We start from the raw sequence: 22,361 nt of genomic DNA, 5'->3' as shown, positions 1-22,361 counted from the left end.
CATCTAGTATTGAGTAGAGAGTTTCATGCGGTCTCTGTCTTTGTGTGGTTTCAATGGTTGCCGCTAGATGGCGCTAGTTTCTTCGAGTGTTCGTAACAGTATGCTTAACTTGGGGAGTAAGCTGGTAAATGCGTGACGAGAGCGTTAAGTGTGATCGGTCGAGGCGAACAGAAGTTGAGAGGGAGATATAAGTTAGTGAAGATAGAAATAGAGAGAGAGTTACATTTAGAGAGAGTTGCGAGGGGCAACTAAAGAAGTTTTACTTCAGTTGTGTCTCTCTAACACTTGTTTTTTAATTTTTTTATTTCAAACTACTCAAAATTGTCTGAATATTTCGCAGCGTCGAATCCTTTTTTAATTCTTGTTTTGTCATTAATGTTTTAGTGATTTCCAAAGTAAATGCGTATTGATTTGACCTTATTTTGTCAGTTAGTCGAAGTATATAAAAATCTACGTACATTGTCAAAATTGCAATGATATCTTTATGGCATTTGATTGACGTGTTTTGATAAGTGACAGTAAAAATAGTACAAAGCACGCAATCGACTCTTCTATCAAACATACGAAAACTTAGCCTAAAATGCATGTCGATTCATCCCTATCCAAAAACATTGGAAATGTTTATATCGGCTTCAGTTACGGTTTGGTAGATTTATTTAGTTTTGTTTTCATTTTGAACTAGCTGACTTGACAGACGTAATCCTATTTTGCTAACTATCAAACGCGTGCAGTTTAAATAATTATTAAGTTTTCTGAAATTTAACTAAGTACGTAGGGCACAGCAGGAAACATCCCGCTCAAAATCTGAATCAGCCTGACTGAGGAAGTACCTCGACCTTACTTAAGACTACAGCTGAATAATACGGCTCTCAAGGAGCGTTGTGTTTACTCACCACAATGAGTAAGGTGATCAGAGCTCACGGGGGATTCAAAATCAAAATCAAAATTGGGGGTAAGGTCGGCAACGCGCTTGCGATGTTTCTGTACAAGCTACGATATTCGCTTACCTTTAGGTGAGCCGTATGCTTACTTAGTTTTTCATTCCATAACAAATTTTTACAAAAAAAAATGTTTTTTTTTTAAATTATAATTGTGTTTATCGACTAGTAATATAAAGTAGGTAGACGAAAAAATAGTCTAGTAAATATGCGTTATTAGGGATAACTCAAAAAGTGCTAGGCAGATCACCTTCAAATTTCAATTAGAATACATGAAAAGTACCAGTTTTCGGCTAAAAAATTATCGAAATCGATCCATCTAGTAAAAAGTTCTGAGGTCCTGAGAGTAAAATTTTCTAAAGTCGGTTAAAAAGACTGAATGTTAATGTCAATTTTTAAATAGTTTTGTTTCTTCTGTAAGATAATCTAGTACACTTATTTGAATCGTATATAGAGTCAGACCTTCACAGTATTTTATTAGCAGCAGCCATGTTATTAAAATTCCAGCTTTTGCATAACGTTGCAATATTCATAAGGCGAGGTAAGGTTTAGCGTCCATCACCATTGAACTACAAACTGCGCTTTAGAATTTTAAAGGACTCAGAACTATTCAGGTTTACGTACCAATAAGCATTTATCGATAGCTTGTATTGCCAAAACATGTTGTAGAAACACATGAAGTTGGTCTGCCTGTTTGAATTATCGGAAAATAGTTCGTGTATCAGCTTCGACATTTGAATTGATTCCTAAAGAACAATTACCGTTATATTTAAATTTTAAACGTTTCATTTATCAATCAAATTACAATTCGTTAAGATAATTACTTTAAAATCATAACATAAATTGATGCAATTAGATGTTTCTTTACGAGTACTAATATTTATATCATACATTAGCTAATTATGCGCTTTAAAACGATACTATCATCTTGATGTAACTCAACATTTACGCTTTTCGAAATTTTTCCTTTATCTGTGTATAAGACGTTACTTCGTACCAAATTTCAAGATTCTTAGTTCACGGAGAGTACCCTGTAGGTTTTGATTCCGAATGTCGATGCAGCATAAACGGCTGTATCTTTTGATTGCGTTGGCTTAGAAATTTGATTTTTTCAGAGCTTCAAGGGACAGTAAACCTGAGTATTTGGTATCAATGTGATCCTATAAGGGTGCCGTTTTTTCCAGGTACAGAACCCTAATAAAACCGACTTAAATTTTCATCGACAAGTAATACAATGTAGGTAATCGAATACATAATCAATTAAATAGGCATTATTAGAGATAATTCAAAAAAGTATTCGTCAGATTCGATAAAATTTAAATGGGACCACATGACAAGCACTAGCTTGTGATTAAAGTAAGAATCATCAAAATCGGTATATCAAGCTAAAAGTTATGAGATAACAAACATAATAACAATTCAAATTGAGAACCTCCTTCTTTTTTAAAAGTCTATTAAAACGTCGTTGCTTTCAACCATAAAATGTTTGCGGAGATGAAAGATCTGGCCTCGGTTACGATTTGATCCAGTAAATTCACTGCTGCTACCTTTTATACGTAGACTAAAGTAACATTGTCTTTAAATTTTTAACTTGGAAATATCCTGCTCATAATTACAAGCTGCCATACTGGGGAAGTTACAGAAGATCACAGCTAAATAATATTACTTTCAAGCAGTGTTGTGTATCTGTGGTGAGTAAGGTGACCAGAACTCCTGGGGGGATTGGAGGTAGGGTCGGCGAGGTGCTTGCGATGTCTTTAATGATTCTTTAATAGTTCTGTGTTCGTTTGTAGGTCTAGGTAGTATAAAAAATCAAAATTCATGATAATTGTCTTTTTTATCTAATTTTAAATGAAACTTGATTCTTCTTAATTTATTCGATACAACAATATTTGAAGTTTTCACCGTTAATTGTAAAAGATGCAGAATGCTACAAAAATACAATGTCATTATCCTTGTATGAAATAGTGGTTTATTATTGTAGACGGAAGTTCATTCGTATGAAACTTATTTAAGAGTACGCGTTGTGATACAAGTGGTTGAAATTAATGAACGCAACGTCACTGGAGATATGAAGAGTATTCTTTTCCTGTTGTCACTAAATAAGACTCGTTTTTATTACCATTTGAACTACGTTTGTATCAACATTTTAACTTTATAACTTTTACTGGTAATATTATCAAATCAACATTAAAAATTACTTTTTTTAAGTAAGCTTTTAAATCGCCATTTAACAAATTGAAATATTTAGATGTAGGTTTTAGTGAAACTACCACCGATTTGGGTTGAAGATTCTGCAGAGAATAATCGGACAGAAATTTTTGAAGTTACTCTTAATTTTTCTCTCGCCCGTCTATTCTATTGTCGATAATATCATACTTAATATTTTTTTTTATGTATGTTACCTCAGAACTTTTGACCGATTTTGATGACTTTTTTAGTCACAAGGTGGTGCGTGTCATGTGGTTTCATTTAAATTTAATTGAGATCTAACAAGTACTTTTCGAGTTATATGTAAAAATACATATTTATTTGACTGCTTTTTCGTCGATCTACGTTGTAAGTATACCGCATAACGCATTTTGTACTGGGTATACCAATTTTGATAATGCTTGTTTGAGTCGAAAGCTGATACTTTTTTTTCATTTGATCCATATCGGATTACTACTTTTTGAGTTTTTTGAGTTTTCGATAACGCGTTTTTACTTGACTATCTTTTCGTCTACGTTGTAGTGCGTCGATGTAATTGATGTCGGTTTTTTTCGTTTGCGAGCAAACACAATTAAAACGGCGAATGTCATTACCAATGTGAGTATGAAACGCCAGTGACATAAGTCGTGAATGAAATAATTTTGTTAAAATGCATTGCATGTTTTCCAAGTGAGCCGTGTTGATGTGAATGGATGGAATTTCTGTTTCATTATTTGAATTATTAGCTTTTAAATGAAATTATTGTATTTAATACAACGTCGGCAATTGAAATGTACTCGTCAGATTTAAATCAAATTAGATAGGACCACATGACAAGCATCAGCTTTCGATTAGAAAAAGAGTCGTCAAAATCAGCACATCCAGTAAAAGTTATGAGGTAATACACAAAAAAGATACAACCGAGTTGAGAATCTCCTTTTTGTAAAGTCTTTTAATATAGAAAGACTTTACCGATGAACTAATTATTTAAACTAACCAAAATAAAGGTTATTCTAATAATATTTATTACTATTAATTTTAGAGATTATAACATTTTAGAATTTATATAAATTGTCGTCATAAAATAATAGACAAATTTCCTAGAAGGAAGTTTGTGGAGACGATCAAACTTGCGTTATGACTATCATCTTACTTATGATATTCATTCAATATAGTACTCGTAAAAGACATCGTTCAAGAGGCGTCATATTGTAAAAGTTTCTTTCTCCACTCTTATGTTGACAGATTGTCAAACTACGCTTATATGATAATTCATACTAAAATGAACATGTTATTGAAAGCTAAGCAGAAGCGTATCAAAAATTTTGAACAATATACATATAAATAAAAATGAATGTTGCTAAGCGTATAACTCGAGAATGGCTTGACACATCCGGCTATTTTTTTTGTATATTATTCCTTCAGGCCCACGAAAGATTTTAATACAAAAAAAAATCACTATTACCTTTTGACAGAACGAAGTCTGTCCGGGCAGCTAGTTTTAAATATTTTTACGTCTCCTCAATAAATAATTCTTAAATCTTAAATCTTAAAAGTAATACTTGATACCAGGTTTTCCATTTATTAAAATGTTTTAATATTTTATTATAGAGCTTGTTATCACATACACCTGATAGCAATCGTTACTCATCATAGTAGGAAATAATATATCCGCCAACCCGCACTAAAGCAGGGTTTTGGATTAAGGTCTGATCCATCTCCTACATGGGAAAAGAGGCCTATGCCCAGTAGTAGGATATTATAGGCTGAAGTGAATATTTTATGCTGTATTGTAACATAAAATCCTGTTAACCTCCGCTGTAAGGAAATACCTTTTTATATCAATAAAAAGTTGTACCTTGATTTCCTCATGCAACTACTATGAGTTGGCAGATGTGTTGATATGATTTCGTACCAAGAAAAAAGTAAAAATAAACAGCTGAATATTAAGTCACCATATCAAAAATTTCGATTTAGTGGGTACATCGTTCCATGGCTTATTTGGCTAGAGCACTGACGCGGTCAGTCGGAGATGCAGGGTCGATCCCCGCTGGAACGGTCGATTTTTGATACGATATTTAAAAAAAAATGTTTAGAATTCCCCAATGTGCGGGTAACACAAAAATAAAATCGTACAAAGTAAAAATAAACAAGTTAAAACCTAAAAAGTCCTGACTAGAGTTTGAACTTAGCCCGTCGAGCTGAAATTCAAGTTTTTTATACAGAAAGCCATTTCGACATATATATTTATATAAAATATATCACGTTTAGTACTGTATGAAATATATTATTTAAGAGTGTTACAACGAAATATGAAACATCAACTATAACACTGTCTAAGCTCAAAGTCTCCTAATAATAAACTGTCAAACGCTCAACATCGACGTTAGAACCTATCTCGATGACTTAGCAAAGTTTTATAAGTCAATATATTTCAGCGAAAGGAAGGACTTTGGACGCCACTCAAGAAATAGTCGCTTTAGGTGCTTGCAACATTATCGGCGCTTTCTTCCGTTCGTTTCCTGTGAACGGTTCGTTTACCCGAAGCGCTGTAAGCGACGCGTCGGGCGTTAGAACCCCTGCCGCTGGATTTTATACCGGTATTTATAATCTTTCTTACAATTAACTCTTACAATTAACTTACTCATTTGTCCACTTTTCAGAATGCGACTCACACATTACTAACTGAATGTGGTATTCAGTTGAAAGTCATAGGAATGAAAGTGAAATTTTTACTTAATTTTGGTTTTTCATATTTGTGTCAGTTTGACTAGCCCATTTGCGCAGTTTGTTGTGGCCCTTCTTTCTTTTGATAATTATACATAGGAATAATACAAATATTACATCCAGACTCGGGCGAGAATCGAAACTGACCCTCAGAACAGAAAACAGCCTACAAACTGTGTTAACGGCTACGGCTAGTCGAATTGACCGTTAAAGCTATATAAAACTAAATAGATGTAATTTCTACGGCACTCGTATTACACGTCCTAAAAATATAAGAACATATTAATACATAAATATACTATACGGTACTGAGTGACAACATTTTTGAATTTACAATACAATTTTAATGAGTTCATATGAAGTATTACCCTTCACGTCAACACGGGCGCTATCATTTTTCACTTTGAAACAGCGAGGGTCGTGTAACTCGTCCTTCATAAATCTAAAAGTTTTCAGCGTAGTTTACTGTCGCTCTGACTTGAGAATTTTTGATATACTAAAGCACACTCCGTTACTCGCATCAAGTTTTAAATCTAGAGCACTATTATCTAAAAGTTTCGTAACTACGTCGAGACGTCGGTCACGAGATTAAATTACTTGAGACTTGTATTTACTTGTAACGTTACTGTGAGATTACAAGAAAATTAGTTGAGAGTAATTTGAGTAAATGTAATTTGGTTTTGGCAAATAAGCGTCCGGATCACCGGATGGTAAGCGATTACCGTAGCTTATAGACGTCTGCAAAGCATCGCAAGTGTGTTGAAGACCCCCCCCAGGTTGAGACGTCGGTCACGAGATTAAATTACTTGAGACTTGTATTTACTTGTAGCGTTACTGTGAGGTTACAAGAAAATTAGTTGAGAGTAATTTGAGTAAATGTAATTTGGTTTTGGCAAACAAGCGTCCGGATCACCGGATAGTAAGCAATTACCGTAGCTTATAGACGTCTGCAAAGCATCGCAAGTGTGTTGAAGACCCCCCCCAGGTTGAGACGTCGGTCACGAGATTAAATTACTTGAGACTTGTATTTACTTGTAGCGTTACTGTGAGGTTACAAGAAAATTAGTTGAGAGTAATTTGAGTAAATGTAATTTGGTTTTGGCAAACAAGCGTCCGGATCACCGGATAGTAAGCGATTACCGTAGCTTATAGACGTCTGCAAAGCATCGCAAGTGTGTTGAAGACCCCCCCCAGGTTGAGACGTCGGTCACGAGATTAAATTACTTGAGACTTGTATTTACTTGTAGCGTTACTGTGAGGTTACAAGAAAATTAGTTGAGAGTAATTTGAGTAAATGTAATTTGGTTTTGGCAAACAAGCGTCCGGATCACCGGATAGTAAGCGATTACCGTAGCTTATAGACGTCTGCAAAGCATCGCAAGTGTGTTGAATACCCCCCCCAGGTTGAGACGTCGGTCACGAGATTAAATTACTTGAGACTTGTATTAACTTGTAACGTTACTGTGAGATTACAAGAAAATTAGTTGAGCGTAATTTGAGTAAATGTGTTTTGGTTTTGGCAAACAAGCGTCCGGATCACCGGATGGCAAGCGATTATCGTAGCTTATAGACGTCTGCAAAGCATCGCAAGTGTGTTGAAGACCCTCCCCCCCAGGTTGAGACGTCGGTCACGAGATTAAATTACTTGAGACCTGTATTTACCGGATCACCGGATGGTAAGCGATTATCGTAGCTTATAGACGTCTGCAAAGCATCGCAAGTGTGTTGAAGACCCTGGAGCTCTGGCCGCTCTACTCACCACAGGACAGGAGTAATTATTTAGCTGTGATGCTTCTGGTGTTGCAGACATCTATAAGCTACGATAAACGCTTACCATCAGGTGAGCCGTATGCCCGTTTACCAACCAAGTAGTATAATTAAAAAAAACGAGTGTGCTTTAGACCACACGACTGAAGTAAATCTTCTTTAGCTTCTACTGTAATATACGAAACGTAACTCTCTTTCTATCTTCACTTAAATCTCTTCAACTTCCGTTCGCCTCTTCCGATCACACTTTTCGTAACGCTCTCGTCACGCATTCATCAAATCACTTCCCAAGTCAAGCGTAAGGAAGTTTTACTCCAATAGTGTATTTATGTATGTATTTAAAATAGCCTGTTTCATGAGTTGTATTTATGTAGGTATAATAGTACTGTTGACGCTTGGTCTACTGACGCCATACTTTTACTACATTCCCCGCGCGGCCTTGTCCGCTGTTATTGTCTGCGCCGTCCTACACATGGTGGACATCGCCATTACCAAGAAACTATGGCACACGAACAGTAAGTATTTTTTTTCTTTTGTATACACCTAGTTAGTAGGTTCGATTCCCGCTCGGAATAGGTATTCTTTTATATGGGTATTTTGTATTTGTACAAATATTACTTTCCTGTTTGGATGTCTGTCATTGTGGGTCTCCCCACCGTGCCTCGGAGAGCACGTTAAGCTGTCGGTCTTGGTTGTTATCATGTACACTTGATAGCGATCGTTACTCATAGTAGGGAATATATCCGCCAACCCGCATTGGAGCAGCGTGGTGGATTAAGCTCTGATCCTTCTCCTACATGGAAAGATGTATATACCTAACAGTGGGATATTAAGCACTGCTATCATTTGCAATTGCTGTGTGGCTACGGCACTAAAGAATTTAGCCACCCCCTCTCTTCCCGTGGGTGTCGTAAGAGGCGACTAAGGGATAACAAGGTTCCACAACCACCTTGGAACTTAAGAAGCCGACCGATGGCGGGATAACCATCCAACTGCTGGCTTTGAAATACACAGGCCGAAGACGGGCAGCAGCGTCTTCGGTGCGACAAAGCCAGTACTGCGGTCACCAACCCGCCTGCCCAGCGTGGTGACTATGGGCAAAACACATGAGTTCACGTTATTTTTGGCGTAAACTTGTGGAGGCCTATGTCCAGCAGTGGACTGTATAGGCTGTAATGATAATGATGATCATTTGCAATTAAAGGACGGATTATGCAGAACTAAGCAAAAATTTTAAAAAGGCCGAGGATTTTTTTCCACGTGATATTTATAACACCTACAGGACCCATTTGAAACTTTATATAAACGCTTCACACTCAACAGCCCCTATTTTTATGAAGTTTGTTTATTATAAAGTTCTAAATGAACGCCTTTTCTGTGGTGCTTAGATAAAAGGCAGTAAAGCGAAATCTGAGAAAATTGTGTTAGAAGTTTTGGATTATTAGAATTAAATAGGTTATATGTAATAGGAATATAAGAAATGTGATGGCGTCTAAATTTTACGAAAATACTCAACGAAGTCTAGTAAATTTCTCTTGTCGACTAATAACAAAATTACATCGCAATGTTATATGCAGATACAAGACACTATTACAGTAGTTACAATATTTCAAAGTTTAATTTCACACGTTACTTTACAAAAGGTGGGTAGTTGCAGATTTCAAAATTTTCTTTTATTCGTGTAGATTTTCTTTCAGTGTTTATTGCCATTGTTAGATACGTAATCGATAGTTAATATAATTAAATATTTTTTATATTGGATCAATTGGATGGGAATGAAGAAATGCGCGATATGAATCGGGCACTCAATTTAAAAATTCGGAGGAATTTGATACGAAGTGATAAATTTTGAAATGGGTCTGTGTTCTATCAACTGAACTAATTTGTTTGTTTTAAGGCAGGGATGTCAAAGATACGGCCAGCGATTGGCCGCGATTTTAACAAACGTATACTATATACTATATAATTAAATAAATAAAATGTTTTATTAATTCAGTACATTTCTTTATTTAAATTTGGCCGGCTACCCATTATAAATTTAATAATCTGGAAAATTGAGTTTGACACCCCTGTTTTAAGGTATATATTGCGCTGCTACAAAATTTGTTTTTTTTTTGTCCTTATTTAGTTCTAAATTGATCATCTTAATTTTTTTTAACCATAAATAGTGAATTTTGTTTCATTTTTGTATTTTCGAGCATATAATCATGCCATAATAGTAATAAAATTAATTATGATATCATTATGGACAAAATTAGAACAATCGCTCTTCTGATCCTTTTGACGCTGTTTATTCTCCATTGCAACTGATTCTTTATTTTTAAAACGCCTCACACTCAACGGCTCTCATTAGTATTTGCTCCTGTATTGAGGGTCCGGAAACAAACAATACACAAGCACAAACGCCCAGATCACGACAAATATCATTGCGCCAATGCGTCGTCTAATTAAGAACAATTATTTAAATATGTTATTAAGCTAATTGTAATATATACTGATGAATAATAAATATGTACAGGAATAACGAGCAAGTCGCTAATTAGTACTATCTACGCGAAATTTGCATATAACATTTGCTTTTGAAACATTACATACGCTAGATGTCTAATTTAACTTGTTTATTTCATTTAGCGCTCTTATAACGTTATTAAAAAAATTATAGTAAATAAATTATTAATTGTTTAGATTTCAGTTTTTGCTAAAAAAAATTAAGTTTCTTGGTCGGTTTCGAATCGATTAAATATAAAGATTTTTTTTTTAATTTTGTGTGCCACAAACAGACAAATGACACGGAGAAATTATTTCTATAAAACAATTCCTTGGTTCAGAGTAGCATAATATAATGTAAATGTATAATATGAAATGTTACGTAAGGATGTAATTAGTAGTTGAAACAAATAAAACAAAGAGAGAAAAGAAAACCTAACAGCTATTAAACGTCCATCCCTTAATTGCATATATCAAATGCGTTCACGTTGTCCCGAACATCACGGTTCCGTAAAAATAATAGCGCATGAGGGGAGGGTAAAGCCTCATCCCGCATCGCGTCTGCGTGACGCCTGTCATTGTGAATACACTCCCGGAGGCTTTGCATGAAACTCGTACATTCAATAGAAACATACGCGACCGAAACGTGCGGCGAAACGCTCCGATGTTATTAAATAAATAAATAAATATTTACACAATACACACACGGTCGTCTGTTCCTAAAGTAAGCAACTTAATGCTTGTGTTATAGGTAACAGCCGACTGGTATATAGATACATTTTTTTGGATAAACATACTTATAAATAATACATATATAAATATATAAATAAATATTTATATTACACCCAGACTCGGGGTGGGAATCGAAGCCACAACCCTCGGAGCAGAAAGCAGGGTCACTACAAACTACGGCAACGGGCTAGTCAAAGGGTATTGAAGAATTAACGAAGCATAATTATATATTATTACGCTAAGGTTAAAATGTTTGCCCCCCTTTTTTTTAAAAACCTCACAATTATTCCACATAAATTATATATTATTTTATAGATAATTGCTTGATCTACCGGTATTTGCAATTAAAATAAAATATTATTGTTTTTGTTTTTGTAAATTAATTAATTATTAAAATTATATATATTATCGTCGGACTTCGCTTTTGAAATGACGTTAACATGATTGACGGTAGGAATTTTTATGACTTATTTAGTGCGAATTATTCCCGCGGGTGCTACTACTGTTTCCTTATTTATATATCTATAATTTAAAATATTAACGATGTCATATCTAAAGGTATCAAAATATTAAAAAGTATTAGTTGATTCAGCTTGTAACCACCACCCACCGTAACCTACTGCTGGAGGACTCTTTCTCCGTGTAGTGTGTATGTTTATTGAATTTAAAATTAAACATTTTAATTAAATTAATTTGAAATAATAAATGTCGGGTGATATTAACTTTATTTAATTATTTAATTACTTAAATAATTAGTTACTGCCTAATGATGTATTCGATAATTCTTTTTGAATTTATTTATATTATATATTTATGTATATATTCTTTATAATTGATTGAACTTAATAAATACAAGTTTTAAAATTAGTATCTTAAATTAAATAGTTTCAAAATTTGTATCTTAAATTAAATAAAAAATGTTGCAATATATCATCGTATGTTGTTGCCTGCAGGAAGGGGACGATTACTTTGGTTGTATGACTCTATTAGAGTTTGTCGAGGTTGACTTCCGCAGCAAGCGAATCCTTTAATGTAGCCATATATAACGTCTACATGAACCCTAGCAACGGCTTATTTGAAATTTTACATTGAAAAAGCGAAAGAAAACCATTTTTAGGAACTTTAAACTGCATACTCTCTTGATGCTAGATTCAACGAAGTAATACTGACTATAATTTGTACAAATGTTTGCGTTTTGTCATAATTTCCGGTTTACATAATTTATGTATGTAGTAGAAAAACAAAGTGAGATATGTAATTTCTAAAAAATCTAAGTCCATGCATACAATGCCCTGTTAATGATGTTACTGTATCAATAATTCTTAGGTCGGCGTTGGTGTATGTGATAGTAGTCTTAAGCATTATTGGTCGAATTTAGTTTCATATTGGCTTCTTGGCGAAGACAATAAGGTAAGATACAAAGGACGGCCTTATCGCTGAAAAGCGATCTCTTCCAGGCAACCTAGGGGTAGACGAGATGGTATTGTGTCGGTGTAGGTGTACAAATTGTGATATACCATTCAAAGTGAGACATAACCGTGTAAATATACTTACGTAAACACACATGCACACTTAAATACATACACACATAATTTTATAACAAATAAAGTTCTTTTTAAATAAAATTGTATAATAATTTAGAAAAATTGCATCTTGATCAAAATAATATATTTTGATCGATTTTATTAATATAATGAATTTTTTTTTTATATCACTAGGTCGGCAAAGAAGCGTACGGCTCACCTGATGGTAAGCGATTACCGTAGCTTATAGACGCCTGCGCCACCAGAAGCATCGCAAGCGCGTTGCCGACCCAATCCCCAATCCCCCAGGAGCTCTGGTCACCATACATACATACTACAAACACATACATACTAATTTATATTTTTGTATAATATTGTTTATTTGTGAGTTCTAAAAGATCAATATTGACGCGAAGATCCTGAGTGACGAAGAGAAACGAATAATTAATTGTGTTTGCTCGCAAACGAAAATACCGACTTCAATTACATCGACAATAATACAACGTAAATAGAAGAAAAAAATTAACAAGCGCACAAGTCGTCACTATGGTTTTCGAGGGTTTCCCTCGATTTTTCAACAAAAAAAAAAAAGAATTATCAAAATCGGTTCATAAACGATAAAGTTATCCCCGAACATATATAATATATATATATATATATATATATATATATATATATATATATATATATATATATATATATATATATATATATATATATATATCCTCCTTTTTTTGAGTCGGTTAAAAACCTAAGAAAGAGATAAGATCCCAAGAAACTTCTACCTTCTACTAATAATTATGAAATTTAATACGAATTAGTTAAAGATTCGAATTTATTAAATGCTGTACCTCAAAAATTCTACAGCTCAGAATAATTAGTAGCTATAATTATAATTCTATATGTACACATAAGTAATAATCTACACAACCTTGGTAAAAGCTATTATTATTAAGCTAAAGGATTAATGTCGTTAAATTCGTCCTTTACTTAGAAGTATAGATATATCCTGTCTATGTCACTGCTTTGCAGTCTAAATAATTGTTTAGTAACTTAACATTTCGGGATTTGATAGAATTATTAAAGTCAACATGTTATAAAAAATTAAACGTATTTAAGAACTAGTGGTCGCGTAGTGGTCGAAATTCGACAACAATTAATTTAAATTATAAGTCGAATATTATTAAGGTTCTGTTGTCAAAGACCATATTTCTATAATAATAAACAAAAGAGTATATATACGTGAGCGTGTCAAATACATAATAGTGTGTGTTTAATTTTTTATTGATTATTATGTGTTATATATTTTTATTGTGACTTTGAATTTTATTTATTTATTTATTTATATCCTCCTTTATTTGTATGTAAAATAAAAACTGTACAACGGCGCCATCAATATTCTCGTACATTTTTTTTACTTATAACTTTTTTTCTCTCTCTTGTAATGTTACTTATCTTGGTGTACAATGAAAAGTTATAAATGAAACTTCTTTACAATCATCGTGATTTGAAACTCGATGAAACGGAAATGCGCCACAATAAAAAAAAAAACATAAATGTATAGGAGAGAACGAGATAGAATACGTTACTGCTCAAAACGCGTAAGCGACTCGTTTTGCATGGCGCTTACGACCTTTATTTCATTTATTAAAACTTTATTGTATACAAAAGAAGATACAATTTAGAAACATTAGATACAAAACAAATAAGTATGCAAAGGCGGCCTTATCGATTATAACGATCTCTTTCAACCTTTAATGATAGTAGTTTAGGAAAAGTGGCGGGAAGAGTGCGCAAACAACAATGCAAAACCTTTTTCACGTGATCATCGTCGATAGAACAGATCGAAACGGTCTAACTTCCTGCGACTTTTCAGAAGTTTCACATCTGGCGAGTGTGAATTGCATACACGCACTTTTTATTATCATTGTTACCTTTTCCAATTGTAAGAACTCGTGCTAATACTATTTATTATTGATAAACCACAGCAACACGATAACGTGTATTCTCACAATGCCCTCATTTTCGTAAGGATCATTAGCCAGATTTATAATTTTAAGCAATAGATATTAACTTCGTCCTTAGTAATAATTTATTTTCTCCCCTTTTTGTGGGCGTTGATTTACGATTTTAGGACTTTTTAATTACCAGTTTTAAACCTTGAAGTTAAATCTAAATTGCTAAGTGCTATTTATTTTGCATTACTTATTCAATATTTATACAAAGCATCAATTTTTTTAACAAACTGAAATTCTTGTGAATGTTAAAAGTTATTTCAGGCAGATGTATTTATTTATTTATTCTATTTATAATTTCATCAAAAAAAAAGTTTATTTAATTAGACAATAGATTCAATTAAATCAATAAATGATGGCGATAACAAGCGATCTTTACAAAGATAATAATTTTAACACTATTTCTGCCCAAATCGGCATAATTGAATTGAATATATAGTTGTTCGGAATGTATAGCCGAAAGCGACGAAACTTTTTAGTTTCCGTATCTCCCTGTGAGCTTAAAAGTTTCGAGCGTTGTAGTAATTCACTTACCATTTGCTATAGTGTCTAATTAATATGTAAATTACTTCGAACCCACGTTGAAAGAAGCTAACAATACATTTGTAGGTAATAAATAATATAATAATTGTGTTTGCAGGCAAACGAAAAAAAAAACCGACTTCAATTATATTGACAAGTAATACAACATAGGTAGACCAAAAATTAGTCAAGTAAATACGCATTATCAAAGGTTATTCCAAAAGTTGTAATCAGATCTCGATGAAATTTAAATGTGACCACACGATGAAAATCGGCTTTCGACCAAATTAAATATTATCAAAATCGGTTTACCTAATAAAAAATATGAGGATTTTCGAGTTTCTTCGAAATTTCTGGGATCCCAACATCAGATCCTGGTTTCTTTATCATGGTATCATCATACCGATCAGGGATATCTCTTTTCCAACAAAAAAAGAATTATCAAAAGCGGTTCATAAACGGCGAAGTTATCCCCAACATACATAAACATATATACGATAGAATTGAGTAACCTCCTCTTGTTTTGAGTCGGTTAAATAATACTGACCTGTATATATTTTAATATGTAGTAAAAATTATAGGTTTCCCTGCTTAAAAACGGCTTTGGTGTCAAATTTATTTTACATGGGTGTAATGTTATCAACATAATTTTCATTAAACGCATGCTTAATTATCATCAACATACAAATGAAAATTGAATTGAAACGAATCCGACATAAAATTATTCTTGTAACTGACTTCAATTTGACTACATGCATAAGTAAGCAGGTGATTTTGTGTCGGAATTTCCTAAGATTGTCATCTCGACATCTCATTTGATTACTCCGGATCCTATCTAATCCCCGCGAATCGTGATGTCGCATATCCAAACGACATGTTACGGGTTTTTTAGGACTCGTCAATATTTGGCGTGTAATAATAGACTTCATTTAATATTTTTTTCTTTGCTTGGATTTCGGATATTATTTCGTTTATTTGAAATTAAATATTTCTTTTAATGCACACGTATTTGAAATTAAGTTACGCAGTATCGATTTGCTTAAAAAATAAATAATTTTTAGGATAATATTTTCCGCCTAAATATGAAATGGAATGTAAGTAAAATCACCAAGAAATTAGTAAAATTACATGTTAAAGTATGTTTTCGTACTTCAATATCCGACTTCAATTTTCGTATATGTAGTACTTATGTATCATACGTATATAATCATGGAAATTTTATAATTTTCAGAATTCGTATTTATTTTACTATCAGAGAGATTTACGTAAGATTTTGGTAGGTGATGGAATCCAAAATACTTATTATTAATATCATCTTGATACAACGTACACGATGTTTTTGGTTGCATTTTATAGTGAAAATATTTATGATGAAATCTATCTAAATAGGAATAATTGCGATACACATGTCAAAGAAAAGAACGTTAACGAGGTGTATCATTAATAAAACGAAAGTCTTACACAAATATTTATGAAAACTATCCATAAATGAAAGGGTTTTTATTGCGACGGCTTAAACGTACGTATTCACATCGGCAGTGAAAAAATATTGTGAAGAGAAATGAAATGCGAGAAAATATTGAATTTTATTAAAATACGATTTGCTTTAAGCATACTGTGCTTTTTTAAAGTAAATAAAAAAAAAACATAACTATATTAAATTTAATATAATTACAAACTTAATTTTACCCAAAGCGGATAAAATCATTATTATTTTTTTATTTTTTTTTATACCACTAGGTCGATAAACAAGCGTACGGCTCACCTGATGGTAAGAGATTACCGTAGCTTATAGACGCTTGCAACACCAGAAGCATCGCAAGCGCGTTGCCGACCCAATCCCCAATCCCCCCAGGAGCTCTGGTCACCTTACTCACCAACAGGAACACAATACTGCTTGAACAGTATTATTTAGCTGAGATCTGATTATTATTAATCTGAGATGGATTATTTTTATATAACTAGGTCGGTAAACGAGCGTACAGCTCACCTGGTGGTAAGCGATTATTTACCGTAGCTCATAGACGTCTGCAATCATCACAAACGCGTTGCCGACCCTACCCCCAATTCCCCCAGGAGCTCTGGTCACCATTGTATTGATATTGATGATAATTATAATTATTGAAAACGTTGTGTGAAATTATTGAACTTTACTTCCGTACGAACAAAGTCGTTACTGATTAATTTTTAGTTTTTTAATATCTATATCATTTGTTATTGCAAAATTTACAGTTTTAATCTGTTTATCACATAAAAACAACACGCGATATGCTAAAGTATTAAAAATTTTCGAATAACAAATCTTAAAAGCTTATAAATAAAAAAAAGACTAAAATACAACTTAATTTTTTTATAGCAGTATTATAATATAATTATAATATTTTTATCACAAGTTTATGAAAAGTATAAGAATTTACAAGGTAATGTTAGCTGTATGGAACGAAAGTTAGAAAGCGTTTTGTAGATTTTTCAAATTATCGATAAGTTTACTGAAAATTATCTTAATCACAGAATGGTTACTATCAAAAATAAATTAATAATATTAGACTGAATATAAACAAGTACAATATATACCTATGATACTACTACGATGAATATATCTATGTATATTTATATTTTCTGATGTATTCCGTTCTAAGAAAAGCATACTTCTTAGAGGACAGCATAAAATCAAAATTTCTATTCAGACAAAGTCAAGTGTACCAGCTAGTTATAAATAAGGTTCAATATATATAGGTATAATAAAAATTTTACGATAGCGAAGCTATCAAAACCGGTTTTCTTAAAATGCTTAACAGATTACAAGAAATGATTAATTGTTATCCAGAAATATAATAAAATTTGTGGGTGCGCCACACCAACCCGTCTATCCAGGGTGGTGACTATGGGCAACAAACATGAGTTCAGGCCATTTTTGACGCGAACTTGTGGAAGCCTATGTTCAGAAGTGGACGGGGATAGGCTGAAGTGATGATGATGATGTTAGACTGTATGTATGTACAATAAAAGAATTATTAATTCCTAATTAAGAATTAATTAAGAATTCCTAAAAATCTCCAATTACATCTATTTCACATTCTTAGATTCGCACGTGATCTATTTTTATTTTAAAACGTGTATTAAAACGCTATTTGCGAAATTAGCGTAGCAATTTGAGCATTTAATACTGATTATTTTTATATACCTAATGTCACAGATATAAAATTACACGAAACCAAATTTTCATTGACTGAGAATGTTGGGCGGTGGCTGCGATCTTATTAAATATTATTTACATCCGTGCGAAGTTAGGCAAATTACTAATCGTATTCGTCATATGAAAACAAAGTTGTAGGTAATTTTTACTTAAAACTTTTACCAAATAAAAACATAAATCAAGAATTAAATGCAGAAAAGTCGTAAAAAAAGTCGTTAGACATCACATAAATCACAGTGAACGAAAACAATAAGGAGTTAAACTGTCATTTACGGCTCACTGGAAAACTCTTACATACATCGGAAATATTGTCTCACCCCTTCCGTTTGACAAACGCACGGCGCATCCATATTTCAAGCCTCAGATAAATAATTCATTATTATGGACCCGGGCACTCTCTTTAATCGTTTCACCTAACATCATCTGATTTATAGCACGAGCAGATTTCGTGGAATACTGCTAGTATGATATTCGTTTTGCAATTGTAATGGGTAATATTCAAACGCTGTTGTGAAATAAATGGCTTTACGTAATTTGTAAAAATACCAGGTATTAGAAGTATATCTAATATATAAAATTCCCGTGTCGCGGTGTTTGTAGCTAAACTCTTCCGAAACGGCTTGACCGGTTTTCATGAAATTTTGTGTGCATATTGGGTAGGTCTGAGAATCGAACAACATCTAATTTTCATCCCCCTAAATGTTTAGGGTAGTCCACCCCTATTTTTTTTTAATTTTTAGATAAATTATTTATTTTTTATTTTATTATGATTTGGCGTTGAAAAATACATACACTTCTAAATTTTCACCCTTCTACCACCAACCCCTATTTTTAAATAGCGTTTAGCGGCAAGACAACGTTTGCAGAGTCAGCTAGTAAATTTATAATAAGAAATCAAGTTAAAGCTGTAATGATTGGCGAGAATTATTATCTTAATATATATAAATCTCGTGTCACAATGTTTGTCCTCAATGGACTCCTAAACTACTTAACCGATTTTAGTCAAATTTGCACACCGTGTGCAGTTTGATCCAACTTAAAAGATAGGCTATATTTTATTTTGATATATTATGTTATTATTATATTTCAGAAAAAAATAAGGTGATACGAAGTTCGCCAGGTCAGCTAGTATATATATATATAGCTTACTGAAAGTTGTAGCAGCGCAAGTGACTAAGTACCTCAACCTTACAGGAGATCACAGCTTAATAACACTACTCTCAAGTATTGGTGTGGTGAGTAAGGTAGCCAAGCTGCTACGGAGTGTTAGGAGTAGGGTAAGGTAAAGAGCTTGTAATACTTCTCGTATTGGAGGCTTCTTACAGTTACCGCTTACAATTAGGTTAACTGTACGCTTGTTTCCCATCTCTATATTTAAAAAAAAGTGATCAAAAAACACCACTCGTTATAGTCATGTTATGTTATATACAAATAAAGTTTACGTTGCTTACGATCGTAACAAAAAATATAGCTTAAAGACACTTCATTTAAATACAGTAAAGTGATAAGGGCGTAGGGATTTAGGATAAGAGAAAATTCGTTACAGAATTACACGCTCGAACGACCTTTAAAATGTCTGAAGATTCAAATTAGGGTAGACAGAGAGGACACAACGTAAAGAACAAAGTCTATTTGCTCGCTGATTTGAGGAGATAACTTCATTGAGCGAGCGTTGGTTTGCGTCAAACAGTTTCGTACGTCGTCGGGTTCGACGGAGCTCAATCACAGTCCTTTGTAAGCTTTTCTTGAATTCAATACGATTTCTGGTCTAATAAGAAACCTTTTCGGCTGCGTAAGACGCTGTTTCTTACTTGGCAAACTTGAGGTAATGGAAATTGTGCTCTCGAAATAGGTATATCTAATGTGTTGCAATTCCTTCGTTGTCTTAAAATGGTCTTGTTTAGAAGAAAATACCAATTAAAATGAAATAAGTTAACAATTCGTGATATAATAGGAGGAAAGGAAATAATTATTTTTAAGTTGGGCGCAGATTAGTAATATCAAATTTTGTCATATTAAGACATAGTATATTGGACAAGTAATGAAATACACAAAGTAAATCTAGTGAAAACAAAAACGTCTTAAAATAACATTCTGAAAGTGGTATTTTCTTTTAATTGATGGCAATTATTATGCGTTATTATTATGCATTATTATAACAGAAGGTCGTCTTCTGTTTGTCGTAAGCCCAAAAACTACTGAACGGATTTTCAAGCAGTTTTCACAAATAGACAGAGTAATTTATGACGAAGGTTTATTTAAGTATTTGTATTTTATTAAGGTTTTGTGTAAATTTGACGATAGTGTTGAAAATGTCCCAAGTTTTGCCGCCTGGGAAGCTTTCATTGAAACTACTGCCTTCGATATATAAACAAAACAATGATGCTAAAATTATTTCGCCTTTATAGCTTTGCAAAAGTCCGATGGCATAATTATGTCTATATTTTATTTACATTAACAATACCAATTCGAAATTCTAATAAAGTAATTAGAAAGCTGTTTAGACGGACACAGTATTAACCCTTGTTAACATAAACACATTAGAAACTTTTAGTAATTCGTGCACATTAATGGTAATCCTTTACGCTGAATAATTCAAATTAATGTCTTAGGAGGTACAAAAAAATAAAACGTGAGATTCTCCAGCCTGTGACATCCCACTGCTGTTGTGTCTTTCTTCATGTAGTAAAAGGATTAGAGCTTAATCCACGCTGTTCCACTGCGGGTTAGCGGATATTTTTCCTACTGTGAGTAACGATCGCTATTAGGTCGATTGCCTAATGTGCTCTCCGCGATACAAGGGCAGACACCTAACACACATCACCAAAAAACATTTATGACAATAGATTCGTATGGAACCACCTTCACATCACGTTAGTTAAGAATAATCAGCCCGTGCGAAGTCAATGTGGGTCGTTTTTCTTAATTATATTTTTATCATCATTATCATCATCTGTTCACCCTATTGCAGTCCACTGCTGGACATAGGCCTCCTCAAATTCGCGTCAGACATCCCGGTTTTCCGCAATCCTCATCCAGCCTATTATATTTTTATAGTGCAAATAATTAAAAAAAAAAAAAAAAAAAAACTTTCAAGCTGGCTTCGTCATGTTACACACAATTTTTTGGATTTGGATTCGGAATTTAAATTATACAGAGAAGAATTGGCAAGAAACTTCGCAGTTACTCTTGTAAAAAAAATATCTTTAACGTAAAAGTTAAATATTTTCAGAAACATTATTTCAAATCGTTTGTTTTATTTTGATTATAAAAACCTATACAGTATTCAGTTTTGAAATTGTTTCCATAATACAAACAAACAAAATACTATTATGTGTTGTGAATCAAATTAATTACGCACTTTTCGTTAAAATGTTGCACCCATGCACCCGTAAACACCATAAACGAGGTTCATTAACTTGAACTCTCTCTATAACCAATTGAATGTGAAATTTTACGAACAACACATCATGAGGTATGCAAAATACAATAATATGTATATGTTCGTGATTTTTTTATTACATAAAATAGAACTCAAATAAAATGGTTCATTTACTGCCTGTAATATTCCACTGCTGGACATAGTCCATTTTCTCCATGTAGGAGAAGGATCGGAGCTAAATCCACCACGCTGCTCCAATGCGGGTGTGCGGATTTTTAATTATATTTTTTTTATATATAACTAGGTCGGCAAACCTGATGGTAAGCGATTACCGTAGCATATAGACACTTGCAACACCAGAACTATCGCAAGCGCGTTACCGACCCAATCCCCAATCTCCCAGGAGCTCTGATCACCTTACTCACCAGGAACACAATACTGCTTGAAAACAGTATTATTTAGCTGTGATCTTACAAAAACCTACCCCAGTCGGGCTGCTCCATATTTTGAGCAGGAAATCCCTGCAGTGCTGTACGTATTTGTAATGTATTCTTAACTAAAATTAAAAGGTAATTCTTAAAAATTTAATATAGATTTGTCTTGAACAGGACTAGATCTAATACCGCTACTGGGAACGTTTGTGTTCGGTCTCATCCTGGGTGTCGAAATTGGCTTAGGATGTGGAGTAGCTATAGACATGTTACTGCTACTGTTCTACCAGTCGCGGCCACGGCTCGACATTAGATATGTTAATGTATGTATTATTGTTTGTCTTTACTTTATACTTTATTAAGTTCCAATTAACTAACCGTTGCTTTGTTCATGCTTCTTTTACCAGGGTAAAGGCTATGTGAGTATATGCTGTGTGGTTACGGCACTAAA

At 33.3% G+C, this 22,361-nt stretch overlaps 1 protein-coding gene across 1 annotated transcript in view; it reads left to right on the top strand.

Annotated features, from left to right (window-relative positions):
• LOC123657150 (sodium-independent sulfate anion transporter-like) overlaps nucleotides 1-22,361 on the top strand; it is an 84,797-nt gene that overhangs the window by 39,890 nt on the left and 22,546 nt on the right. Inside the window, exons 6-8 of the mRNA XM_045592729.1 lie at nucleotides 5,567-5,728; nucleotides 7,997-8,137; nucleotides 22,088-22,233. Coding sequence (XP_045448685.1) covers nucleotides 5,567-5,728; nucleotides 7,997-8,137; nucleotides 22,088-22,233 — 449 coding nt within the window. The remainder of the gene's footprint in view (nucleotides 1-5,566; nucleotides 5,729-7,996; nucleotides 8,138-22,087; nucleotides 22,234-22,361) is intronic.

Source organism: Melitaea cinxia, chromosome 10 (genome assembly GCF_905220565.1).
Source record: "Melitaea cinxia chromosome 10, ilMelCinx1.1, whole genome shotgun sequence".
NCBI classification, from domain to species: domain Eukaryota; kingdom Metazoa; phylum Arthropoda; class Insecta; order Lepidoptera; family Nymphalidae; genus Melitaea; species Melitaea cinxia.
This window is presented reverse-complemented; position numbering and strand designations above follow the sequence as displayed.